The 23,236-nt window shown below is 41.0% G+C and overlaps 4 protein-coding genes across 8 annotated transcripts in view; 2 read left to right on the forward strand and 2 right to left on the reverse strand.

Moving 5' to 3' along the window:
• The window catches only part of arhgef4 (Rho guanine nucleotide exchange factor (GEF) 4), a 19,619-nt gene extending 12,348 nt beyond the window's left edge, over window positions 1-7,271 (forward strand). The window contains exons 3-11 of the mRNA XM_030775230.1: window positions 3,194-3,370; window positions 4,015-4,212; window positions 4,549-4,728; window positions 4,859-5,091; window positions 5,230-5,359; window positions 5,465-5,596; window positions 5,757-6,000; window positions 6,088-6,165; window positions 7,114-7,271. Coding sequence (XP_030631090.1) covers window positions 3,194-3,370; window positions 4,015-4,212; window positions 4,549-4,728; window positions 4,859-5,091; window positions 5,230-5,359; window positions 5,465-5,596; window positions 5,757-6,000; window positions 6,088-6,165; window positions 7,114-7,271 — 1,530 coding nt within the window. The remainder of the gene's footprint in view (window positions 1-3,193; window positions 3,371-4,014; window positions 4,213-4,548; window positions 4,729-4,858; window positions 5,092-5,229; window positions 5,360-5,464; window positions 5,597-5,756; window positions 6,001-6,087; window positions 6,166-7,113) is intronic.
• A 1,417-nt stretch (window positions 7,272-8,688) lies between these two features.
• Window positions 8,689-15,004, reverse strand: sh3glb1b (SH3-domain GRB2-like endophilin B1b). Of its 5 annotated transcripts, none has more exons than XM_030774096.1 (11): window positions 14,695-15,004; window positions 14,205-14,346; window positions 13,177-13,305; window positions 12,745-12,878; window positions 12,435-12,527; window positions 12,099-12,134; window positions 11,020-11,046; window positions 10,411-10,500; window positions 10,176-10,276; window positions 9,560-9,788; window positions 8,689-9,171 (listed from the first exon to the last, which is right to left on the reverse strand). In XM_030774096.1, exons 1-11 carry the CDS (start codon window positions 14,755-14,757, stop codon window positions 9,064-9,066), a joined length of 1,152 nt encoding a protein of 383 aa, XP_030629956.1. In that variant the 5' UTR covers window positions 14,758-15,004; the 3' UTR covers window positions 8,689-9,063. The 5 variants fall into 5 exon arrangements, with proteins under 5 accessions (XP_030629956.1, XP_030629954.1, XP_030629958.1 ...); XM_030774094.1 differs by having other exon boundaries at window positions 11,020-11,043; window positions 12,048-12,134; XM_030774098.1 differs by lacking the exon at window positions 12,099-12,134 and having other exon boundaries at window positions 11,020-11,043.
• Window positions 15,005-16,058: 1,054 nt separating this feature from the next.
• selenoj (selenoprotein J) lies at window positions 16,059-19,856 on the reverse strand. The gene is made up of 10 exons (XM_030774099.1): window positions 19,767-19,856; window positions 19,461-19,527; window positions 19,077-19,253; window positions 18,824-18,922; window positions 18,429-18,521; window positions 18,169-18,325; window positions 17,873-17,988; window positions 17,340-17,417; window positions 16,873-17,012; window positions 16,059-16,406 (listed from the first exon to the last, which is right to left on the reverse strand). The coding sequence occupies exons 1-10, from the start codon at window positions 19,767-19,769 to the stop codon at window positions 16,305-16,307; spliced, it is 1,032 nt and encodes a 343-aa protein (XP_030629959.1). The 5' UTR covers window positions 19,770-19,856; the 3' UTR covers window positions 16,059-16,304.
• A 1,649-nt stretch (window positions 19,857-21,505) lies between these two features.
• Window positions 21,506-23,236, forward strand: part of vav3b (vav 3 guanine nucleotide exchange factor b) — a 28,250-nt gene continuing 26,519 nt past the window's right edge. The window contains exon 1 of the mRNA XM_030774715.1: window positions 21,506-21,709. Coding sequence (XP_030630575.1) covers window positions 21,506-21,709 — 204 coding nt within the window. The remainder of the gene's footprint in view (window positions 21,710-23,236) is intronic.

Consider the following 23,236-nt stretch of genomic DNA (forward strand, 5'->3'; position numbering starts at 1 on the left):
TGGACAGCTTAGGCGTCCAATGAAAACTCTGAGCCATGACGGAACACAGCGGATGTGTTGTGCAGCATCCTCTCTACTCCCTCCTCCCATCCATGCTACTAAGGCCGTCCCTCTGCTACCCTGGTATCCAGGATACGGCAGAGAATCGAGTGAGCTCATTGGCTGAAGGAGATAAGAGAGAAAAAAAAAACAGAGCAAGAAAAAAAAATACAGAAACCAAATCAGCGAGATGGATGGATGGTTTTTGCCAGGGCCGCTAAGCACAGTTGCGGCGTCCATTATTGCCCCCCAAGTTTTTATCTGAAAGGAGGGGGTGAATAAAGAAAGCAAAGGCCACCATGTGCATTAATCAGATCAAAAGGAATTAGCACAGTGGTGTGTGTAAGCTGATCTGTGGCAGAGGAGAAGAGGCAAACAGAGGGAAAAGAGAGACAGAAAGAGAGAAAGAGCGAGAAAACCTGAGAGAGGAGGAGAGCGGAGCATTTATGGAGATTCAGAGACAGCCTTGCTACTGCTCCTCCTGACATCAGCATCCCACGGAGAGAGAGGGAGAGAGAGACAGAGAGAGAGAGAGAAACGAGAGGATCGACGGAATTGGTGTGCGAGAGACAGCAACCAAGTGACGAGAGAAGGGGAGAGAGAGAGAGAGAGCAAGAGGAAAAGAGAGAGAGAAAGAGGAAGTGAACAGAAAAGTGGCGACGTGGAAGCTCTCCTTCTCCCCCCCCTCCCCTCCTTAATCTCCTTTCGAGCGCATTGATCTCGTGTACTGGCGGCACGTAATAACCAGGGGCGGGGGCTGGTAGCGTGTGTATGCGTGTGTGAGTGAGTGTGGGTGTCTGCGTGCGCGTGCGTGCGTGTGTGTGTACGTGTGTGTGTGTGTTTACTCTTCCTTGAAAAGAGGGAGAACGCAGGGCCACCATGGCGCGTGGAGCCCAGCGTATGGCTCCAGCTCGTCAGGGTCTGACCAATTTCCTACTGCGCTGTAACCTAAGTCCAGAGACTCAAAAGGTGGTGGTATTCATGATAATGATGCTACTGGTCATTATCAATGTGGTGCTCATGTTCCTGTTGGCCTTCCAGTAAGGTGCAGCGTCACCACCCAGTGAAAGGGGAGGGGGTTTGTGCGTGTGTATGGAGGGGTGGGACAGAATGGAGGGGGCTGGGCAGAGAAGAAGAAGAAAAAGAAGAAAAAGAGGAGGTGGAGTAGGAGGAGGAGGAGGAGGAGGGAAAGTTAGTCTCCCTCACTCGCTGTGGATAAGAGTACAGGATGCTGGCAGTGGATTGCAGGTAATGGAACTGATCTGTGTGAGTGTGTCTGAGTGTGTGTATGTGTGTTGTAGCCTTTGTTAGAGAGGAATAGTATGCTGAAGCTGCACAGTCAGTGTGAATTATTTACAAGCATGTTAGAGTGTGTTGGAGGCTCCTAAATGAGTCTAAGTGAGTTGCTTGTGGGGGTGTGTTGGTAAGGGGCTGCCTTCAGTTTTTTTTCTGAGAACATCTTGGAGCTCTCAGAATTTGCTGGAAACAGGTTGCTTGTCTTTGTTTTTGGTTGTATGCATGTGTGTATGCTTATTTTTTTTTTATTTCTGTAAATTTTTGAAGCTAAAGTGCTAGAGACTGCATTTTGAACAGCAACATAAAATGTTGTAGTGGTAATATATGTATATTTTTCCTGGATATTTTACAACACCATTCTCTGACTATATTGCCATTGGCAAAGGTGATAGCAGCAATGCCTCAGTGTCTCCTTTACATGTGACATTGTATCAGTGCGGCAGGTGTATTATGTCTGTGTCAGCAGCTGTGTGATGTCCATAAGGACCATAGCCATAGTCAATTCCATTTCTACTGCTTTTTGCACTATTGTGTCTCTCTGTGTTTAGTTAAATGAAGCGCTGGGGTCAGCTGGCCAGCTGCAGGGATTCAGTCATGAACCTTTTGCTCAGATGTATAGCATAGTGTTTATCGATGCCATGCATCACGTTAAACAGGACTCACGTGTGCTCACTTCACTATGAGATGTGACAAGGAGGGGAGGGACTTGTGTGTGTGTGTGTGTGTGTGTGTGTGTGTAAGGGGGGGTATAAAAACCCAGGTATACTTCATTTGTTCTGACTGTGGCCAGCATCTGCAATATGCGCATGTGTGTATTTGTGTCTGTGTGTGTGCTACAGCATAGCTCTCACTAATCAATCACATCTCCTTCCCGCAAACATGTCTTATTTCATAGTAGAATACTGCTGTGTTGTAGACGTGTAGTGTTCGGATGGCTAAAAGCATCAGTATATAAAGTAGAGATGTATTAGCCTTTTTCTAGTGTTGTACTTGCTCTGGCAGTAAGTTACAGGCCTTGAAGAGGTGGCACATGGGAGCTTACGTGGGTGTGTCGCTAGGTAACAGGCGCTGTAGTGATGAGAATGAGGGGCTGGAGCATAGAGCGAGTCTTAAACTGTGATGGGTGACCGATTGTATGTACGAGCTTGCACATACAATACCTTTAAGGTTGCATGGGGGTGAGAAAGCTTTGTTATTTTGCACTGCGGTCAGGAGAGGCTGCACTATTGCACCAGCATGTCTCTTATAGATTTCATGTTTTGCAATGTCTGTAAGTTTAAGGAACTGAGCTGACATTCACAGGCTCTCTCTTAACTTCCTGTGCAGTATGGCTAACAAGTCTTGTGCAATTTTCTGTTGCCCCATATGCTTGTCTTTTACCAGACTTCAGTCTTCAAACTAGAATCAAATGAGTTGGGAATCTGGCACTGATGAATTTGTTATCTCTTTCCTTCTCTTAAATGGTTCACATTATTTTACATGAAATTTAAGAAGCCACAATGTACAGTAAGAGTTGTCCCGATGTATCCCATTCTATTGTCTTAAAATATCTTTGAAATATCTTTCAAAATATCTTCAGCTCATTACTATCCTGTATCAATATACTGAATCTTACAACGAGATTTCATAATATAATACCTGAAGATAAGTCTTTGTGTATTTTTGCACATGCCCAGAACAAATAAATACAAGTGAATCCAGTACACGAATAAGTGAATATGGAAAATTACTCCTTACGCGGAGTAATTTTGATAAATGACGTCTTAAATGATGACTTACATGCGGTGTTTACTGATGGGCTACAGTTCATTCTTCATGGAGACGTTGAAAACACCATCTTACGTGTGTGTCTCTGCAGCTGATCAGTGATGGCAGCGTCTGTGCTGAGGCCCTGTGGGACCACGTCACTATGGATGACCAGGAGCTGGGCTTTAAGGCCGGTGACGTCATTGAAGTAGTGGATGCCACCAACAAAGAGTGGTGGTGGGGCCGGGTACTAGACAGCGAAGGCTGGTTCCCCGCCAGCTTTGTTCGGGTGAGAGATTGTGTTCTTACTAAAATAAAATAAATAAATCTAAATAAATTCATTTGTTATTTAATACATCTGGGGTTTTTTTTTTTTGTAAAAAGCTGCTTATAAATGAGACTCCCAGTGTTTAATTTCTAAGCAAAAGTCATATTAGCAGGCTCTGCATTGTGATCAGTATCTGCAGAAGAGTATCTTATATATATATATATATATATATATATATATACAAAAAAGCCTCTCAGTGTTTCATTTTCAGCTTTTTATTCCACAGTGCTTACGCAAAGTATAGCAAAAATGAAGGATTATTTATCATCCATATCAGTGTCTAACTGCAGTATGACAAATATTATGACATTTCTCATTCTGACATTTCTAAACCAGAGAGAAATGTAATACATAATAAGTGGTAAAACAACTACTTTTTTGTAATGAATCAAAAATATTTTTTTTTTCTTGTTGAAATGTTTTCTCATTGCAGTCACTGACATTCTTGATGAACTGACATTATAGGTTAGAGTGATAGCGAGACAAGGCTCTAAATGGGGTTGCTTTTTCAGAAAAGAAAAAAACCCCAAACAACCAAGCTATGGATGTGGTCTATCCAATGAAAGCTGTAAGAAAAAAAAAACGTCTCTCTTCTATCTCGACAGTTACGTGTGAACCAGGATGAGCCAATGGAAGAAGAGTATTTAGCTCAGCTGGAGGGGGCCCCCGAGGGTGGAGGGGCCAGCGTTGGGCGCCCTCTGGGTCCAGGTCTACCCTGCAAAGAGCAGATGAGGGCCAACGTCATAAACGAGATCATGAGCACGGAGAGGGACTACATCAAACACCTGAAGGACATCTGTGAGGTAAGAGCCTCCCCTTTTCACCCCAGCCCATATCGATTAGGTCCACTACAGTCCCCTGATCAAATGACAAAGCCGTTTAATGCCCGACACTCATTCTACACACTGTTTACATGCTGGAACATCGATGATCACACCACAAAACCTACAAGCAATACACTGAAATAGTAAAACGTGTTTTACAGCCTTATAGTGGAATTTTTGTCACCGTCGCAAAAAAGGATTCTTATCGTACAGTCCTACCTTTAGCATCCTATGCCAGCTTGCTTTTCTTTCGCGTTGAATGGAAAAGAATGCCTTAGCATACCAGAGGTTGATGTCTCTGTCTTTGGACCCCAGGGCTATATCAAACAGTGCCGCAAGAGGACAGACATGTTTACAGAAGAAGAACTGCGCACCATTTTTGGTAACATTGATGAGCTCTATCGCTTCCAGAAGAAGTTCCTCAAAGGCTTGGAAAAAAAATATAACAAAGATGAACCACACCTCAGTGAGATTGGCTCCTGCTTCTTAGAACATGTAAGTTCACCATGAAAGGCACCTTCTTATTGAAGAACAACTTTTCACAACAACTTTTCTTTTTTTATGTTGCTATGGTATCTCAGAGTTCCTAATTTAAATCTCTCACTTTGCTCCTTTTTTTCCCCAGCAAACAGACTTCCAGATCTATTCTGAGTACTGCAACAACCATCCCAACGCCTGCCTACAGCTTTCTAAACTGATGAAGATTAAGAAGTACGTGTTCTTCTTTGAGGCCTGTCGTTTGCTCCAGAGGATGATTGACATCTCACTTGATGGCTTCTTGCTAACCCCCGTTCAGAAGATCTGCAAGTATCCCCTACAGCTGGCCGAACTCCTAAAGTACACCAACCCTCAGCACAGGTAACACAGAACATGTGCATTCGCAGAGAACGTTCACTATGAACTGTGCTAAGCTGCTCTTATGCTAAGTGACAACCTCACATTAATTTAGGTCTAGAGTAATGATTTCCTTTGTCATCTTATGGTTCTTCTGAACAGGGATTACAAAGATGTGGAAGCTGCCTTAAATGCGATGAAGAACGTGGCCAGGCTTATAAATGAGAGGAAACGGCGCCTGGAGAACATTGATAAGATTGCCCAGTGGCAGAGCTCCATCGAAGATTGGGAGGTACTGTTCCCTTGGCGTCATGGGGCAGAACTTACATTGATTTCTAATATCCAGTGTTTAATCCAGTCCTCACTGGTTATTGTGTCTTTTTTTTCCCCCTGCTAGGGTGAGGACGTTCTCAGCAAGAGCTCAGAACTGATCTTCTCAGGAGACCTGACAAAGATCTCCCAGCCTCAGGCCAAAGGCCAGCAACGCACATTCTTCCTCTTTGATCACCAGTTGGTCTTCTGCAAGAAGGTTAGTCCCAATCTAAACTAGTGCTATATAATCCGTAGATATATGTTTTGTCATCTTGCTGTCCTGAACTCAGTATGAGCTAATTTGTTTGATCAGTTGATATTATTTCTCTTTTGTCTCCATTGTCTGCTGACTGACACGTTGATGTTTTTTGGCTCAGGATTTGTTGCGAAGGGACATACTGTATTACAAGGGTCGACTGGATATGGATCATATGGAGGTGGTTGACGTGGAGGATGGGAGAGACAAGGACTTGAACGTTAGTGTGAAGAATGCATTGAAGCTGTGCTCTCCAGGAGGAGAGGAGATCCATTTGCTGTGTGCCAAGAAGCCAGAGCAAAAACAACGCTGGCTGCGTGCCTTCGCAGATGAACGAGGGCAAGTGCAGCAGGACCGTGAGACAGGTAAACGTGCTACCTTGTCTGTCATCTTTTTCTGCTCTTCCCATAGTGTGTTCAGGCCCGTGATTATTTGTTCTCATTTTCCCTTAGGTTTCACCATCACAGAAGTCCAAAAGAAGCAGGCTATGTTGAATGCATCCAAAAGCCATCCAGCGGGAAAGCCAAAAGGTATCTCTTAACAGCAACTTTGTTCAGTGTGTCAGTGTGTAGGTCAGTGACATGATCATCTCGACTAAAGTGTCATAGACAATTTTTCAAAGCAGCACCCAAGTAGTAGCGAATCAGTTTTTCCCAGCTGAACACTTCCTTCTATTCATTGCCGCATTTCAGCTGAAATGATTGTACTGGCTGAGTCATGAAATCTCCCTTTGATGACCTTTTTCCATTCATAAGCATGTCTTTGTCCCCCCCGACGTGCCTTAGTCTTACGACACCTGTTGGCTCTCAGAGCTCCCCCACTTCTTCGCTCAAAAAGCTCCAAGGGCCGACACATCTCAGAGCCCCCAGGGTCTCTCTCATTCAGGGGCATTCCGGCTTCACCTTCCCTCTCAGATGCCCCTCTCTGGAGGCAGGCAAAGGGGACTAGGGTGACCCGAGGGCTGCTTGGCAGAGCTCTTTCCTGGGTGTCCTCTCAGAGTAGTGAGCTCCTCTTGTAGACCAGGGTAATTGTGAGAGAGTATTAGTGTTTACTTATCCACACTGAACCTCACTTACTCAAACTGATCCTACTTTTTTAGTTGTCTGTCACCTTGACATGAACTGACGTTACATTCATTTCATCCAGCTTCATGTTTACATTATCCTTCATTTAAATAATGCTCCTTTGCTGTCATTTTTAAAAACGTATATATAAATACTTAGAAACTACCATACTTGAACTATAACCCTAAACCCTGAAGCTGTTTGCAGATTAAAAATGTCTTGAGATGTCTCCATGCTTACATCTATGCTTTGTGTTGCACTCTCATTTTGATGTGTCCAAATGACTGACTGAAATGAGTGAGTAAGTGAGTGAGGGAGGGAGAGAGGGAGTGGATGTGAGTTGAGATCAGTAAGCAGAAATGTGTGTAAATCTGGCTCTGACCTCTGTTTGATCTCTCCTCCTTCCCCCGACAGCAGTGACCAGGCCCTATTACGACTTCTTGCTGCGTCAGAAGCACCCAACCCTGCCCACCGCCCTGCCCCAGCAGCAGGTCATCATGCTGGCCGAACCCAAACGCAAGACCTCCAACTTTTGGCACAACATTGGACGGCTGACACCCTTCAAAAAATAAGGGTGAACTTTTTTTTTTTTTCAGTTAAGCGACATTTACTATGTTTTGAATTTTTTTTCATCAAGAAAGCACTTTATGGGTTGGTCACAATCACAACTGGCTCCTGAACATTATGTATATTTGGGGAAATATTCTTGCTATGTGTAGCATCAGGACAATGGCTACTACTGCTCTACTGCTCCAGCCACTGCACTTAATGGCACTAATGCAACTGCTGCTGCAAGTCACTATGCGGATACGCTTTGTCTGTTTCACCGAGAGAAAGAAAGACTGAAGAAAGGACTTCCTTACACCTTGTTTTGTTTTGTTTTTTTGTCGTCGTTTTATTTATTTTCGATTTCCAATGTATGCCAGCTCTCCACAGTGCCCAACAACTAGCTTTTGTATGTAATTTGATACTTTATGTAACCTGTAAGGACTAAAAAGAAAAAAAAAAAGGATTCTGCACAAATAATTCTGTTGTGTAAGCAGACTGTGTGAACCAGTTATGACTCAATATTAGTGGATTATTTTTGAGGTTGTCAGAATCTGTTGATACTCATGGTGGTTTGTATACGCAATTATCAAACTATTCCGGCGGTTTCCTTTGAAAATGCTCTTAATTTCATCCATTTAGCAACATACTCTTCAATCTGTAGAGATTCATGTGAGTCTCATTCTTTTACCCATTTTGGCCTTCCTGCTTACTAACTCTTGTTAATGAACTTCTCTTTTGAAGAACCATTCAAAATGTAACCCAGATGTTGTGTTTGGGGTTGCATGAATTGCTGTGAAACTTGACTTTATTGGAAATTTTCAACCCAAATAAAATGTCTCAGTACTTATGTCATTCTGACAGGTAATTGTAAAAATAAATTTAAAACTATACTTAAAAATAGTCTCCACATGTATGGCCTTGGATATACATTTTTAAATGCTGTGACAATTACCTTGCAAATAGAAATGACATATGAAAATGATAAAGTTTCATTGAATAGGTTGTTCCTCTATGACAGTGTTTCTCAATCCTGCTCCTGGAGGACCACTGCTCTGCATATCCACTATCTTTCCTTGCTCCAAACACACCTGATTGGTGTGATTAACATGCTCTTGATTAAATCAGGTGTGCTTAGCCAATCAAAAGTGCCACTGATGAGTTCAGTCAGGTCAGCAGAGCTGGGAAAGGCAGGGGTCCCTCAGGAGCAGGACTGAGAAACACTGCTGTATGACATTTCTTTCTTTGTCGATATGCTGCCACCTAGTGGTAGACAATTACACAAAAGAAATCTATTGCCATAGGGGCTACAAAACATTCTATGATCAATAAATATTTCTCACTAGAACAACTGCACACAGAATTCCCTGAAGTAAGCCACACAATGAAAAAAAGAGCCTATTCTTAAAATTGTTTACAAATCAGAGACTAGCCAGCCCAAACACACAGAATAATATTTATTTAAAGCACTACAGCACATTATGGCAATTAGAGTTAGTTTAGTCTGGGGGAAAAAAAAAAAAAAAATTCAGTTTGGCACATGAATGAAAATCATGGATGGCAGTCTGTGAGGCAGCTACTGTTGACCACAGGTCCACTTCAAATGAGCCCCAAGTAGCAACGGAGGCACATGTGAGAGATGGCAGTCAAGACCTGCTATTGCTTTGGACTACATGAGTTGAACACAAACACACACACACAATTTATGGAGTGTGACCCTTTCCTGAATCACATCTGTGGTGTCATGATCAGGTCTTTCAATCTCTTTCTCTTACACACACAAATACACACACACACACGCACACACACACACACTACTCAGTTCAGAAGCTCCAGGTAAGTGATAGGCACTTTGCCTTTCTGATTGCCCCGTTCACCCATCAGCCAATCAGAATCCATCCCTGGCACACTGCTGACTGTAATCACCTGGCAAGAGAGATGACACAAATATAATGTTCATTTAGACAAAGACCTTCCTCATAGAGTGGTGAGGAAAAAGAAGTTATGCTACATTACTGTGGTCATGCCACTACGTCATGTGACATTACTTGATCCTACGCTTGATGTGTACCTCCATACTTCCTTCCCATTATCTCCACAGTTCATTGATTTTTTTTTTTTTTTTTTTATCTGAACACAACTTTTATCTGAACCCAACTTTAAGTGGACTCCGATCTCTCGGAGAAATCCAAATATTAATCATTAAACGGCTGAACCGCATGCCTCTTTGTAACATCATAAATAAAGCAGAAGCGACTCGATGGGTAGTGTTACAGACTGCAGGGTCTGGGCTGAGCCTGGGCTGGTTCTGTACCTCATCGGCAAGCAGAGAGAGTTCGGTGCTGCTGCCGGCGTCGTAGTCGTAGAGAACGCGGGCCTTTCGCGTGCCACTGTTGCTACGCAGTTCGTTGAGAGCAGGGGAGGCCTGGCCAGGGGCGGGGAGGGGCAGGGAGGCGGTGGCTGCGGGCGCTGAGGGCACAGAGATGCCCCCGGAAGCACTTGCTAAGGACTGATTATTATTGGAGGAAAATGAGGAGGGGAAGCTAGAGGAGAGATTTAAGAGGAGGAAAGTTAATTATCAAATTGTATCATACACGCGCACAATTCTCCCATGCAGGTTTTATCTAAATGGCAAAAGCAGTGGAAGGCAATACGCCACAGAGCTCTGTACCGATAAGATTAAAGGTACTAAACTAGGAACTGGTGATTTATTATCAAATGCAACTATTTCATCCAAGATTGTTTTTCCTCTGTTAAGAGAACAGCTTATGGCAGAAGCTGAATGAACAGGAAGAGATGTAGTTCCCATCAAACACAAGTGAAGAGAATCACATGAACCAGATTAAACCAGATGTGTACTTAACCATTTCCGTCAATAACACAAGCATGAAAATACTGCTCTACATCTGACATTTACTGTACAAACCAACCTTCCCAGTTGTTTCTGAAGATTCACCATGTACTGGTAACACTGTGCATAGTAGGCAGTCTGAGCTTCCACAAAGTCGTTCAAGCATCGTAGATGATGTGCCTGCCGAAGAGATTACACATAGATCCACTTTCTCTGATAGGATTCAGACAATGTTCTCCCGTATGGTTGTGAACCATGCAGAATGTATACATGTTAAATGTCTGTAAATAAGGAAGCTGACGTGCATTACGTACGTGAGTGCTGCTGATACCCTCCAGCAGTAGTCTGGTAATCTCTGCCTGTCTGTCAAATTCACTCTGAGATATCCTCAGCTCTGTTTCTGCCTATGGGAGGCAAACACATACAGTTACACATTCAGTGATTTTCAGACCTCAGACAGACACAAGGCCATTATATGGAATAATTCTTATGTTAAAATGATCTTAGCGTAAGCTGGATGGGCGTCTGGTTACAAAACAACATGTGACACGCAAGGATGCAGTCTAGGCTTGACTGCTATTTATACTCGAATGGCACTGAAAACTAAAACTAAAGTCATTCTTCTTGTGAACGATTATACGGTGCTTAGCTCCCTCTAGTGGAGATCACCATACAGAGTAATCTGTAACATGCACTAAAATCTCTGCATTAAATACACCTTTTATTTTTGCCATCTTCCAAACCAGCTATCCTATCTTTTACATAAGTACCGGTGATCCCTAGAGAGTCATATTTTAAACAAAAGATCTTCCTGTTGCTCTCAATGACACGGAGACTGTTGTTATTGTATTTGACCTTGAGTAACCTTGAGTAGTGCTGAGGCTGTGCGAATATCATTATCCTGGCAGCAGTTCGAAACTTACCTGATCTACTTCCTCAGCCCACATCTGCTCAGCATTTAGAGACAGTAACAAAACTCATCAGCATTGGAATGAACAGGAAACCCCACATCCACCCCTCCAAAACTCATTCTTTCACAATATGCAATGCAAGCAACAAAAACTGGCCACAAATCACATGGATGTCACATGACAGATAAACCATTTCTAGATACGAGATGTCTGAAAAATGCTTTAAAAAGGAGGAAGTTCACAATGTCAGCATTCATTCATTCATCCATTCTACAGAGGAGTTCTGCTACATTCCAGACATACTCTAATAGGGAGCAGATTTAGGACACAGTGCAACCATCCATACTGTTATGGCATATGGACCAATGTGATCTCAGATGAACACATGACACACATCAAAGAAACACAAGCACAACCATGAAGTGAATCACAGCAACAAGGCCGACAGCGCTATTTACAACAATAACAGATAATCTGAAAAACACATGTACGTAGAGCAGCATCAGGATACGAGTACGTCAGACAAAGAAACACAAAGAATGCATTCTCTTTTTGCCCTCATGAAACTTCCGTGAGTGTGTCACAGTCCTTTTGACTACCAGTCTAGACATTTATATAGCAGAGAGTCTGAGCTGGTGATACAGCCTTCTGTTGTGTGGGTGACAATCTTTACTGTATGGGAATTAGTGTATGAGGTAAAAAAAACAAACAAAAAAAACAAAACAATTAAATTTGAGGTACGCATGTTAATTTCTGTTGCTACATTCTTTTTAGAACATTTTAAAATATTACCAATTCTTAAAAAACTTAAATTCTTAAATTTTGCCAACCACAGCATGATATTCATTTACACAACTTAGCAGCGATGAGAACTTTTACCATGGATGAAAAACATAAAACACACCTACAATGCTATGTTTATTCCCACGCCAAACCCCTCATATGCTTCTGGCTGCGTATAAACTACCCATGTACCCTCAGATGTAATTTGCTAAGAGGGCAAGAGAAGGCGAATAGCTCTCCGAGCAGAGTAGACAAACCTTCAACCATCTGACATGCAAGAAGCTGAGCATGTATGAAAAGTGCGTCACGTACTCCTCACCCAGCGGAGGGGTTGTGTTAAGCTCCTTTTCGGTGAAGCATGAGCAGAGGAAGAACGACAGAGAAGGGTAATAAGTTGAGAAACAGCAGACAAACATACTTTGAAACAATGTTACCCCTGTGTGAGTTAGGGAACAGGGAGAGTCATCACAGAGCCCATCGATAGCCAAAAAAATAGAAAAAATAGTTTTTCTTGAAGACGTCGCATTAGCGAGATGTAGCGTGAGTTGCGGTCTGAGGACCGTTATATGTAGGCGTCTGATTATATTTTTCCAAAGGTTTCATTACTTCTTTTTTAAAAATGTACGGGGTCAGTGGACACTCACGGCAGAACGGGCGTCGGCCACTCTGGCCTTCTTCAGCCTGGTCTTAGCAGCATCCAAATCCAGCCTCTTATTCTGCAACAGCTTTCGCTCTTTCTGTAAAATGTCAGTCACAACACTATGAGTGAGTTAAGTTTCAAACAGCACTGCACCATTTCATCAGTTTATCATTCGATAATCAACGATAAAGTGTGAATCCTCACTACTGCATGTTTCAATACGTAGTGGCATAGACGCAGATGTGGTTATATTTAAAATATATACGGATTTTAAGGGAATGTGTGTGTCAAGGCACTGGATGGCTGAGACTTACAGAAATAGTTTTGTAATCTCCCTCGATGAAGTTCCTAAAAGGTGTGAGGAAATTGATGGCTGAGCTCTGAATGAATTCTTTCTCTGCGCTTCCAAGCTGTTTCTGAGTCTCTCCGCATTTAATCAGGGCACTTCCTACAAAAAAACCCCCACAAAGGATTCCACAGAGAAAAACACACGAGATTCAAAGAAACGAACCAACTTTGACATTACTGGCGGGAGCTCAACATGCCTTGTGAAACCAATTATGTCAAATCAATGTTATGCGATCACATGTTTATAAATATGTCAAGTGATGGCTTCTTGGTGCAGGCCACAAGGGAAGATTAAAAGTCGATATCTTATACTGCATTTAAAAACATTTATGATAAGATAAAGCTAAAAACGTGAACAAGGTAAAGGCTAACGCTTAAATCGGTTTAAACGCTTTTACCGTACGCTGTTCCAGGTCCAAACTCGTGCCCCGAGTCGATCATACACTCTCCAAGCAGCTCGTGGTTGTTAGCCCGAGTCGGGACCTTCCTGTCCAGCATCTCATAGAGGAATTCCTCCATTCGGACATCTACATTTTAAAGGCAGATTCAATTACAGTCATGTGAGACCACACGCACTTTCTTAAGTTACACTAACAGCACATTCAGGCTATGATTCAGGGATAGTACATCTGCAGCATATTCAAGCTATCCTACCAAATATGGAATAACCATATGCACATGCAATGTACAATGTACAGATTCAATATAAAGGACATCACTTCTACTCTGAACTCTAAACAATCCTTAGACATAGTTGAGATAACATTTTCCGGGAGTAAGTAATGATCATCATAACCTATTTCAGTGGTACAACTGTAAGGGAACAAAAGACAAACAAGCAGAGACAGTCATCTTATAAATTGTTGCAGACTCATGATATCCTAATGTCAAGCAGAATACTACTCATTCCGATGTTTCACCACCAGAGCAAAGCTGCTTTGTCCTTGAAAGACCTTGTACATCAAAGTGCACCATACAGCTTCCTCAAGTATGATAGTACAACTTTTCTGACACAACACACAATGAGTCAGACAACCGTCTCTTATCTATGGCAAACTGAAATAAAAACAAGTGAACGATACAGGTCAACTCAGATAACATGCATGGCTGTATAAGAATCTATTACTGTATCTAGTACTACATTTTGAAATCTCCTGAGCGGTAATAGGGTACAAACATTCAGTTTGCCCTTGTAATCCCTGGAAGTTGAGATTTACCTAAGGACCAGATGTAAGGCTTAACTCTCATCTTCTAGCTAGCTCAGCTTTAGTGACATAGCTTATACAGTACTAGCACCAATTTGTTGGGTTAATTTCCTCTCCCTGTGAATAATACAATGCACCACATGCAAACTGTGGTATTTACTGTAATGGGATGGCACTAGCTAGACAAAGAACGCGTGCTTCAGCTTTATCAATCCCCTTACTTGGGTTAGGCTGCAGTAAAACCTCCGTCTGCCTCATAATTTTCTCCGTCCAATGCTTTGTGGATTCTGCCCTAGCAAGCAGGTTCTCAAGGTGGGCGTCCAATTCAGTCTTCTCAGCTTGACCGAGCTTCTCCTCAGTATACTGGAAAACAAGATCATATCGCTACTGAAAGAAATGTTTCGGTTTCAGCCCAAAACACCGGATTCGCTGTGACAGATTCGTGCAGTCACAGAACCACGAGTTAGTTGAGTTTTATAGAAAATATTAAACTGAAATAAACAGATGTCAAGGATTTCAAGTCATTAATCATACAACAGAATAACATCACATGTTCACTGTAGACGATCGAATATCGTTGACATACATTAACGTTAATAACAAAGGTACTGTCTGTTAGGTTAGTTTGTCAACTAGTCTCCAACCTGCACAGAACTCAAAGAGATTATGTACATAGAAGCGTACATAAACCTTACATTTCGACTGACATACCTGTACCGCACGACTCAGGAACGTGCCAGCGTCCGCTGCCAATCTTCTAACGTTGAAATCCATGCTTTCCTAAGATTAGTTCGCCAGCTAGCTACGCTAATAACCAGCCACAAGCTCGATGGCTTGATGAAACAACATCTAGCTAGCTAACAAGCAATATAGATCGTCTGCCAATCGCTCAGTACTTGCTTTGTGAGGAGTCTTTGCCTGGATCCACATAAAATCTTGGTCAAATTTTAGAGGGAATATTTGCCTTCGGTTCTGCTGACTTGATCTTTTCAGAGCACGGACTTTCGTGCTGAATTCGCTGTCACTGCCTCTGTTAACATGGTGAGTTTCGCTAACTGGTTAAGTCAAAAGGGAAAGAGACGTGCCCATTGGTTTAAAGCGACAGCACATGAATGGTTCGTTTGTGAAAAAGTGGACGTAAACACTGTCGATGACGTAACGGACATTTATACTTACCTTACAATTATCATTATCATTGTTATTACGACTGCTATTAGTACTACCACTACGACTAAATATTCTGATATATATGCTATTCCTCTACTCCATAAATGTCCTGCCTCTTTATTTTATTAACAAAAAACTCTCTTTGGTACAGAAATAGGTGGGTCTCCACTGAAAATATTACTACCGTATTACACAACAGTAATATTCTTAAGATGTGTATTACAGATGAACAATTATTCTCTGTTACTGGGTGTTCTGAAAATCTTACTTAGTCTTGACTATGCTCAATTGGTGTTAGGGAAATTAAGCATTACAGTGTGATGAACAACAGCAACAACAAAAACAAACGAACAACAACAAAAAACTTTTACACAAATTCAATATATTTTTCTCAAGTCCACCGGGTGGCGGCTTATACCGCCAGTAGTCGCCAAACTGCCAGGTTTGCTTTCAAACACATCTCATCTGATACTGATGAAGACAGGGGACTGTCAAAAGGAAGTCCTTAAAATTTCATAGAAATGACCTAAACTACGAAAAATACAGGACCGAAAAATTTACCCACAGAACTAACCCAGAACGACCACACTGATTATCAGCACTGTCCATCCTTATCCAGTTATAACATTTACAACTGACGTTAATTATCTTGTTCTTTTAACGCAAGAGACTGACAGTAATTTCATCCCACATTATCCAAATTAATAACATAAAAAGTAAATGATTTTAAGACACCTGTTGTCTTCTAAGAAACTCTGACCCTTTGTATGAAAGTTCTGAAGTCCAAAGAAGAGGATAAATGGACTATACTCTTGTGCTCTTATACTCTTATTCTCTGTATTTCTCCCATATATCTTCACACTGTTATTTTAAAGTTTCTTTTGTAGTCATGAAAGACAAGACATAAATACAGAAGGAGTAACATGATTTATTGCACAATTTAGCACATGACACTTAGCATGTGATATTCAGCATGTCATGACCTCACAGAACAAGAGACATCAAGTTTTAACCCTGTGATACTTGAAGCTAAAACTGTCATTGATTGTTCTGTCAAACCACAACAGGCATAGAGGAGTATCTGAAAAATTTTTTTGATAGGTAACACACTGATTGGATAGCTCAGCAGTTTTACAGTGCAATAGTTTTAAAAGTTAGGCATGGTGGAGGTTGGCAACTTTCTTTGCATGTTCAAGCAGTAAACTGTATTGCAAGGTTTTGTCCTTCCATGAGTCTGGAATTCCCTGGAGTCCAACCTAAAGAAACAAACAACATCATGTGTTATGTGTTGACTCTGATAAACACCATAAAACCAGAAAAATAAAAGGAAAAATAACTGAACCTATTATCTTTTGGAAATAAAACTTCAACTTCAGCCTTGAGTTATGTGCAAGCCTGATCTCCATTTTCCCATAAAGTATAGTGCCATACATATCAGTTTAAAAAAATATGTAAATACATTTGTCAGTTGCTCCAGTACCTTAAGGAAGCTCTTACAAAAAAACCTACATTTAATAAAAAATATAACACAATTAAAGATAAATAAAGCAATGCGATTTACAGCTCACTTTCTCAGTGGAATCGTGCCAGTTTGCTTCGACTTTATACATCTTTGTCCAGTTCCCATTTAAGATAACTGTCACTCAAGGGCAATCAGCAGATATAAGTAGGTGGCATTTACGGGGTGCAAGCAGGTCAATGAGGAATATTGGGGTCCCTCACCTGAGCTCCAATGCAGGCCCCAATGAAGGAGCTCCTGCTGCAGGTGCATCCCCCGCAGCTCATAGTGTCGCGGACAGCCGTGTCAAACTGCTGAGCCGTCAGGACCCCATGAAGCGCCGCCTGGAATGCACCGGGCAAACCTGAGGGAAGCAGCAGACAGAGTACTGTATGGGACTTGGTGAACTTTAATATCAGCAGAGGAGTAGAAGCTACTATTTATTAGCATTGTTTTCTTTTAAATTTGATCACATTTAAGAGCTAAACATTTAACAAATCAACATTTAATTAAATTAACAGTCTTTTACTTAATAAAAAGTCCTTTACTTAATAAAAAAAGTTTTTAATTAAAAAACTTAATAGATGTAAAAGCTGTTTAGCATGACAGATTTACATTTCTACACTTTTAACAAAGATTGCACCAAAGTCAATTCTTATTGTACTAGGGTTCAGTGAGCTAATTAAAATACCTCAGGTGTTTGGGAACACGGTGGGTATCAACTCTTTGGGAGTCTTGGTTAGATTCTCCTTTACTTGATGTATGTGCCCTATTATAACATATGAATGAGACATTAGAGAGACTGATACGTAATAATTAACAATAAACATTCTATATGCTAAACTTAAGCATACATTTACATACTTCTAAAGGTCAAAAAGCATTACAAACATAAATAAATAAATAAAAAAATCAAGTGTTTTCACTGTAAAAACTACCAGCTAAACTAACTAAATTATTCAATCTGAAACTTAACTGGTTTAAGTTCATTTTAATTCAGTTTACTTGGTCCACGAAATCCAAAGAACTGGCATAATGATTTCAAGTCAGTATCAGATTTTACACGATAAACTGGTGCATTACTGAAATACTACTGTATAGTTACAGGAAAATGTTGTGGACCAATTATGCTGACAGGAAATAGCAGAGGGAGGTCTTGCATTCCACGATCGAGTCACATGATACGGATATGGAGAAGCAGAGGGGCTTTTGACTAGTTCTTACCAACGACAGCTTTGTCCAGCTCCTGGGGGTTCTTTCTGTTTGGATCATTAAGCTGCTTTACCACTGCATCCAACGCTTCAGGATCTGGACCATTCAGTATAAAGTGCTCGAGAAACCTAAAAGAAAAATGACGGGGCCTTCAGAGCCAGTCTCTCCTTGGCTACATCACATATAATCAGACCTTTTGTTTTAGTACAGCTGGTTTCATTTAGTTCACGTATATACAGCTGTGGTTATGGATCCAGTAAGATGTGAATGGTTTGAAACTTGCTTAGTCATAGTGGAAAAAAGCTGACCTAGCAGCAGCAAGGGTTTCCGTCACACAGAAGTCGTTGTTTTGAGTAACTCGGATGGCATCTTCAACCTTCTCCAACATCTCTGGCTTCCCAGCGTAGCATGCCACAATGGGAGCAAGCTTTGCTATCCCGTCTATTTGGTTGTCAGTTTCACAACCTTTAAGATGATGAATTACAGAAATAACATTGTAAATACTGTTTTATTGTTGTTAAATACTGTTATCATCAAAGTGACATATCTGCCAATAATTCATTATTACCTGTTTCGTCCTTGCCTGCGTCCACATTCTTTATGAAGCTTTTGATACTTGCATGTCTCCACGGTCCTTCAATGGGCAGCTGAGGTCTTGGACCTGGGCAAGATTGAGAAACCCATGGAGAATTAATAATGGTTGAATCCTTTTGTTCCATAACCTTTTTTTTAAACGACTTTTGAGGTTCGTACTTGTTTTTAATCTATCATGCAGGGCCCCACCCCTCATACACACAGCAAGGTATGAGGAAGGAGAGGCAGAGCACGATTAAGTCCAACATGACTCTTAAAAACCCAAACATGTAATTATAGAAAGCCTTCTTCCTTTTTGAACAGGTTGCCAAAAGAGGCCATATTTAAACTCAAGCTTAGTGTAAACAGGGTTCACTTGGCAAAACTCACCTGATTTGTCCCTGTACGGATCGTTGACAGGAGTGTCATATTCAGACCCTGGACCAAAGAGCTTGTATGAGCGCTTCTTCAGATCCTCAAGATTCAGACCTGCCAACCAAAACAACAATCAACATTTAGCATAAAGTGACATTCTGATGTTTTAGTTCTGTAGTATTTGCTCTAACACTCCACATGCAGTCTATAAATCACACTGCAAATCTCAAGTCCAAATTGTACAAAACGGCAAGAAACATGCTCATACCGCCACGCTCGGAAAGAGACTCCAGCAATACATAGGCCTGATCACCATAACAGCTCTGCTTGCCCGTCTCCCTCCTGTAAAATGGATTTGCTGATTCTGGGCGAAATTCTGGGTGAGGGGTTTGTGACAGAAGACCGCTGAGCTTCTGCAGGTCATAAACCCAGTGGAGCGGTTGTGCTAGAACAATTGGAGGTATTGGATAAATGAAAGAATGGAACATTCAGCAGCTCACAGTACTAGTCATGCCTGCATGCTGTAGGCTATATTTCCTTACAGCACCCCCATGTTCAACGGATTTAATGCAACATGTTCCACCGAAGAGAGGAAATATTCGAGTAAAAGAGAGAGGAACATCTAAAAAACGTAGCAAGGCATTAACCTTACCTGCAGCATCGGCGACGGCTGACCCAACAATTGCTGCAATGGCTCGGTCAGCTAAAGCCAAAGCCATCTGTAACATCCAAGAGTGAACATTCAAATCACCTTACAGAAAAGCATTAAAGCATAATGAAACCGCCCAAAACATGTTTAAGTAAGTAACTCAGCTTTGCATTAACCTTAGTAAGCATGATGTAGCCAGGTTAGCTAGCTAGAATGAACAAATCTGTCACTACTCGTTCAGATTCTTAGGGAGCTATGAGACAACAGGAAAAGGTTTGCATTGCATAGAAAATAGGTTTGCATCCATACCATAGCAGATAGTGGCCCCCGGTTAACTCAGAAAAGACAAACGGGACGTTATTTCACACTCCAAAAGAACAAGTACAATCAACAGGAGTTTAGTTACGCAACGCATCGTTTTGTAAGGTTGCACGCTTCCTAGCGTGGAACATAACTCACTCTCGATTGGACAGAAATGACTCGTGACCACCCACATTTAGCGTCGTAACGTCAGCTACACACCCACAGTCGGGTGCACTGGGAGATAAATGACATGGAACAGGCCTATGAGCAAAGATATCAGATAATTTTGTGTTCCTTTTAATGACAAAACAACTGGTGTTGCACGTAAACCATTTGGCGATGCAAGTGTAATCATGTTCAGAACAAGACAGGAATTAATTTATGATCAAAAAGAAAAAAGAAATAAACGAGAAAGCAAAATCCCTTTAGTGAAAGTAAGTTTAAGCATCTCCTTTGGATGACAACCTCGTGGTTTAATTTTTTCAGTCAAAATTTATGATCAGGTTCTAACTGACTAGTGAACTGAGTGTCATGAAATGGAACGTAATGTAAATGTAAATCATCGGGGCATTTTTAAAAAAAAAGTATTTAAAGCCAAATCATGGTTTAACATTTAAGAAAAGCATAAAAAGCACAAAGTCTGTTAAGTTTTAGATCATTCTCTTTAGGAGTGATATTTTATTTGTTAAAGAAACAATCTTTGTCTGTAAAGGAAAAACAAACAAACAACAAAACAAAACAAAACAATGCTCTGTACGCAACCTATATTCCTCAAAGTGTATTGTCTCTAATGGATCATTTATCCAACGAGAATAATTTTCGTGTTATATTCTGAGAGGCTTTGGGTGATGAGAGATTTTACTTTGTAGGCCTATAGTCTGTAAATACGGGTATATTGAATACAATTGTTGACCAGAATAAAATTGCGGCACACCATAAATAGCTAAGCCATTACTTAAACTAGGCAAAGTACAGCTAAACATGATTTCACTTTCATTCTGTGGTCTGAATGGGAACCTCACAGCAGAATCACACACACACACACACACACACACACACACAGAAAGCGAGCGTTACAGAGAGAGAGAGAGAGAGAGAGAGAGAGAGAGAGAGAGAGAACACTTCTCGACGGATATGCAGAAACATACAGAACACTGTTCTGATAAGCACATTATTTAGACTAAATTATTTTAGTTTAAATCAGGGAATGGTCCGATTCGTGAATTAAAAGCAAAAATGAAAAGGAACTAATTAAAAAATGGCCATAAAATGTTACGTTACCTTATGTTATGTTAAAATGTTATGACAATAAAATGTACGATTGCAATTTTAAAGAAGCTTACAGAAAAAACTAAGTGCAAGTTAGAGCATCTTTAGAATTCGTCTCGCCACCCGATACTGAGCCTCCAAAGCAGTAACAAATGTTGGGTATCTTGCATATTGGCACTATTGGCTTAATGATTATTCGAGCTGAATGGGTGACAGACGGAAGAGGAAGCAAGGGGAAGCGAGGAGGGGATTTTATTGCTGGGAGCGTAAACTACCCATAGCAGTTGAACTGTACAATCTCTCCTCAGTTTAGAAAACGTCTCTGTGAGTGCCTGCCCACTCTTCTTTGGGAAGTAGATGAAGCGTCTTCACATTCACCCAATGGCAATTGTAGCGCTCTTCTTGCAGAAGACCAAGTAGTTGCTTTTTCACAACTGACACAGTTTACGGTTTTAGCGGTCAGTACAGCATCTGCGATGGAGTACTGGAAACAATGCACCTTGTGGCTGATAAACTGTAGGGTATTGCCTCCGAATCACCGGGTGACAGCGGAATCAGCACAGGTTTTTGACCTAGCCCAGACGCTTCGGGATGGAGTACTTCTTTGCCAATTGCTCAATAACTTAAGACCTTCGACCATTAACTTGACAGAGATCAACCTGAGGCCACAGATGTCACAGGTAAACGCCACCACCTATTTGCCCTTTGTATGTCGACTAAACAGACTAAAGACCAAAGACTAAACACACAACCCTAGGGAACATTATTTGGTCGCTATACCTCTGTGAAGTTTGATTGTTAATTTTTAAAGGGCTACATTCAGCGCAGGTGTATGTTGTATTTCTACATCTTGTGACTTTACACTGTTATTGCAAAACTGTTTAGTTTTACAGAAATCAGAAATCAATATTTCAGTGCTTACAGTCATAGCATTTATGCTTGGTTTTTGTGTAATACACATCAGTTTCAGAAATAAGATTTATTAGAAGAATATGATTCATAAATGGTTTCAGTGAAAGTGCTGAGGCAAGAACATGTAATTATTGTAAACATTTCACAAAAGATAACCGAACATCACGTAGCACCATTTGGGTTTAGAGGAAATAATTCCGTTGATGCATTTAGTTCAATGACATATTTATTGGACTGGCAAAACTTGGCTAAGATTTCTATAATATTTTTGGAAAAACAGTTGCTCACATCAGGTCTCGCTATGGTGAGCAAAAATCCTGAAGGTTTGTTGGATTAAGGAAGGCTGAGGAGCTACGGGGAGTTTCTTCAAGCTTGCATGTCTTTTTCTCTTATGCCTCCCTTCGCCCCTGAGACCAGATAAAATCGCTACTTTGATCCGCCTGCTCATTAAAAACACAAATACAGCCCCCACCCTGATAGTATGCCCAGGATTGGGTTTGCTCGCCAACATCGGAAAAGGGACAACTTAAGATGATTCACACAGACTAATTTCTGTTTGTTTATCACTCACCAGAGTAACGCAACGGTTTTCTAAAGTTTATCATGATTCGGCGGTTAGGCAGACCAGCACATTACAATTTTCAGTAAATAAGGATATTTTGTGCGTCCTGTGACTCCTTCCTCAGAAGTAGCACTGTGCAGCACAATCTTTTGTCTTATAGGAAACATGTTTCTCTCAGCATTTAACAGCTGCATTTTTGTTGTGGCAGTTTTTCATTAAGATTTACTTAATGAATAATTAATTAATAAATATGACAGCTATCACTGTAAACTCAAGTCTGGTTTTATGTATCTGTTTAGAAGAACAATTACGTTCTCTGCTGTGTAGTAGATAGGAATAACTATTCAGAGTTCTGAATAGTAACTGCCAAGTAACCCATCATTTACGTTTTTCAAGAAGGCAGAGTTATCACACCATGCTTCAGCAATGAAAAGTCATTTTAGATAGGGATTCCTGATCAAGGTTAGCACAGTGGAGCAAACAGTCCTTATGGGTCTGTAAATTATTTAATGACAGTACTGACATTAAATATTTTACAGAACTTGCATGGGGCATTTAGGCAAAGATCTTATGACTTAATGTGAACTGCACAACTTTGACAAAAAGGGAATTAAGGAAAGTAAAACAAGTTGTGGTAAGCTCTCAGTTTAGGTTAAAACAAAGAATGCTAAATGAATTGTATATAAAACTTGATTACTTAGTCATAACTGTAACTGCATTTATACATTTACAA

The sequence above is a fragment of the Chanos chanos genome, chromosome 5, assembly GCF_902362185.1.
Source record: "Chanos chanos chromosome 5, fChaCha1.1, whole genome shotgun sequence".
Lineage (NCBI taxonomy): Eukaryota > Metazoa > Chordata > Actinopteri > Gonorynchiformes > Chanidae > Chanos > Chanos chanos.

Excerpts from the sequence above, each read along its gene's own strand:
- sh3glb1b (XM_030774094.1), bottom strand. The coding sequence starts at position 14,757 with ATGGATTTCAACGTTAGAAGATTGGCAGCGGACGCTGGCACGTTCCTG. Across the intron at positions 10,277-10,410 it reads AGGGTATCAGCAGCACTCAC|GCACATCATCTACGATGCTT; the intron begins GTACGTAATGCA and ends TCTCTTCGGCAG. Across the intron at positions 9,172-9,559 it reads TCTCTCTGCTTGCCGATGAG|GTGATTACAGTCAGCAGTGT; the intron begins GTACAGAACCAG and ends CTCTCTTGCCAG.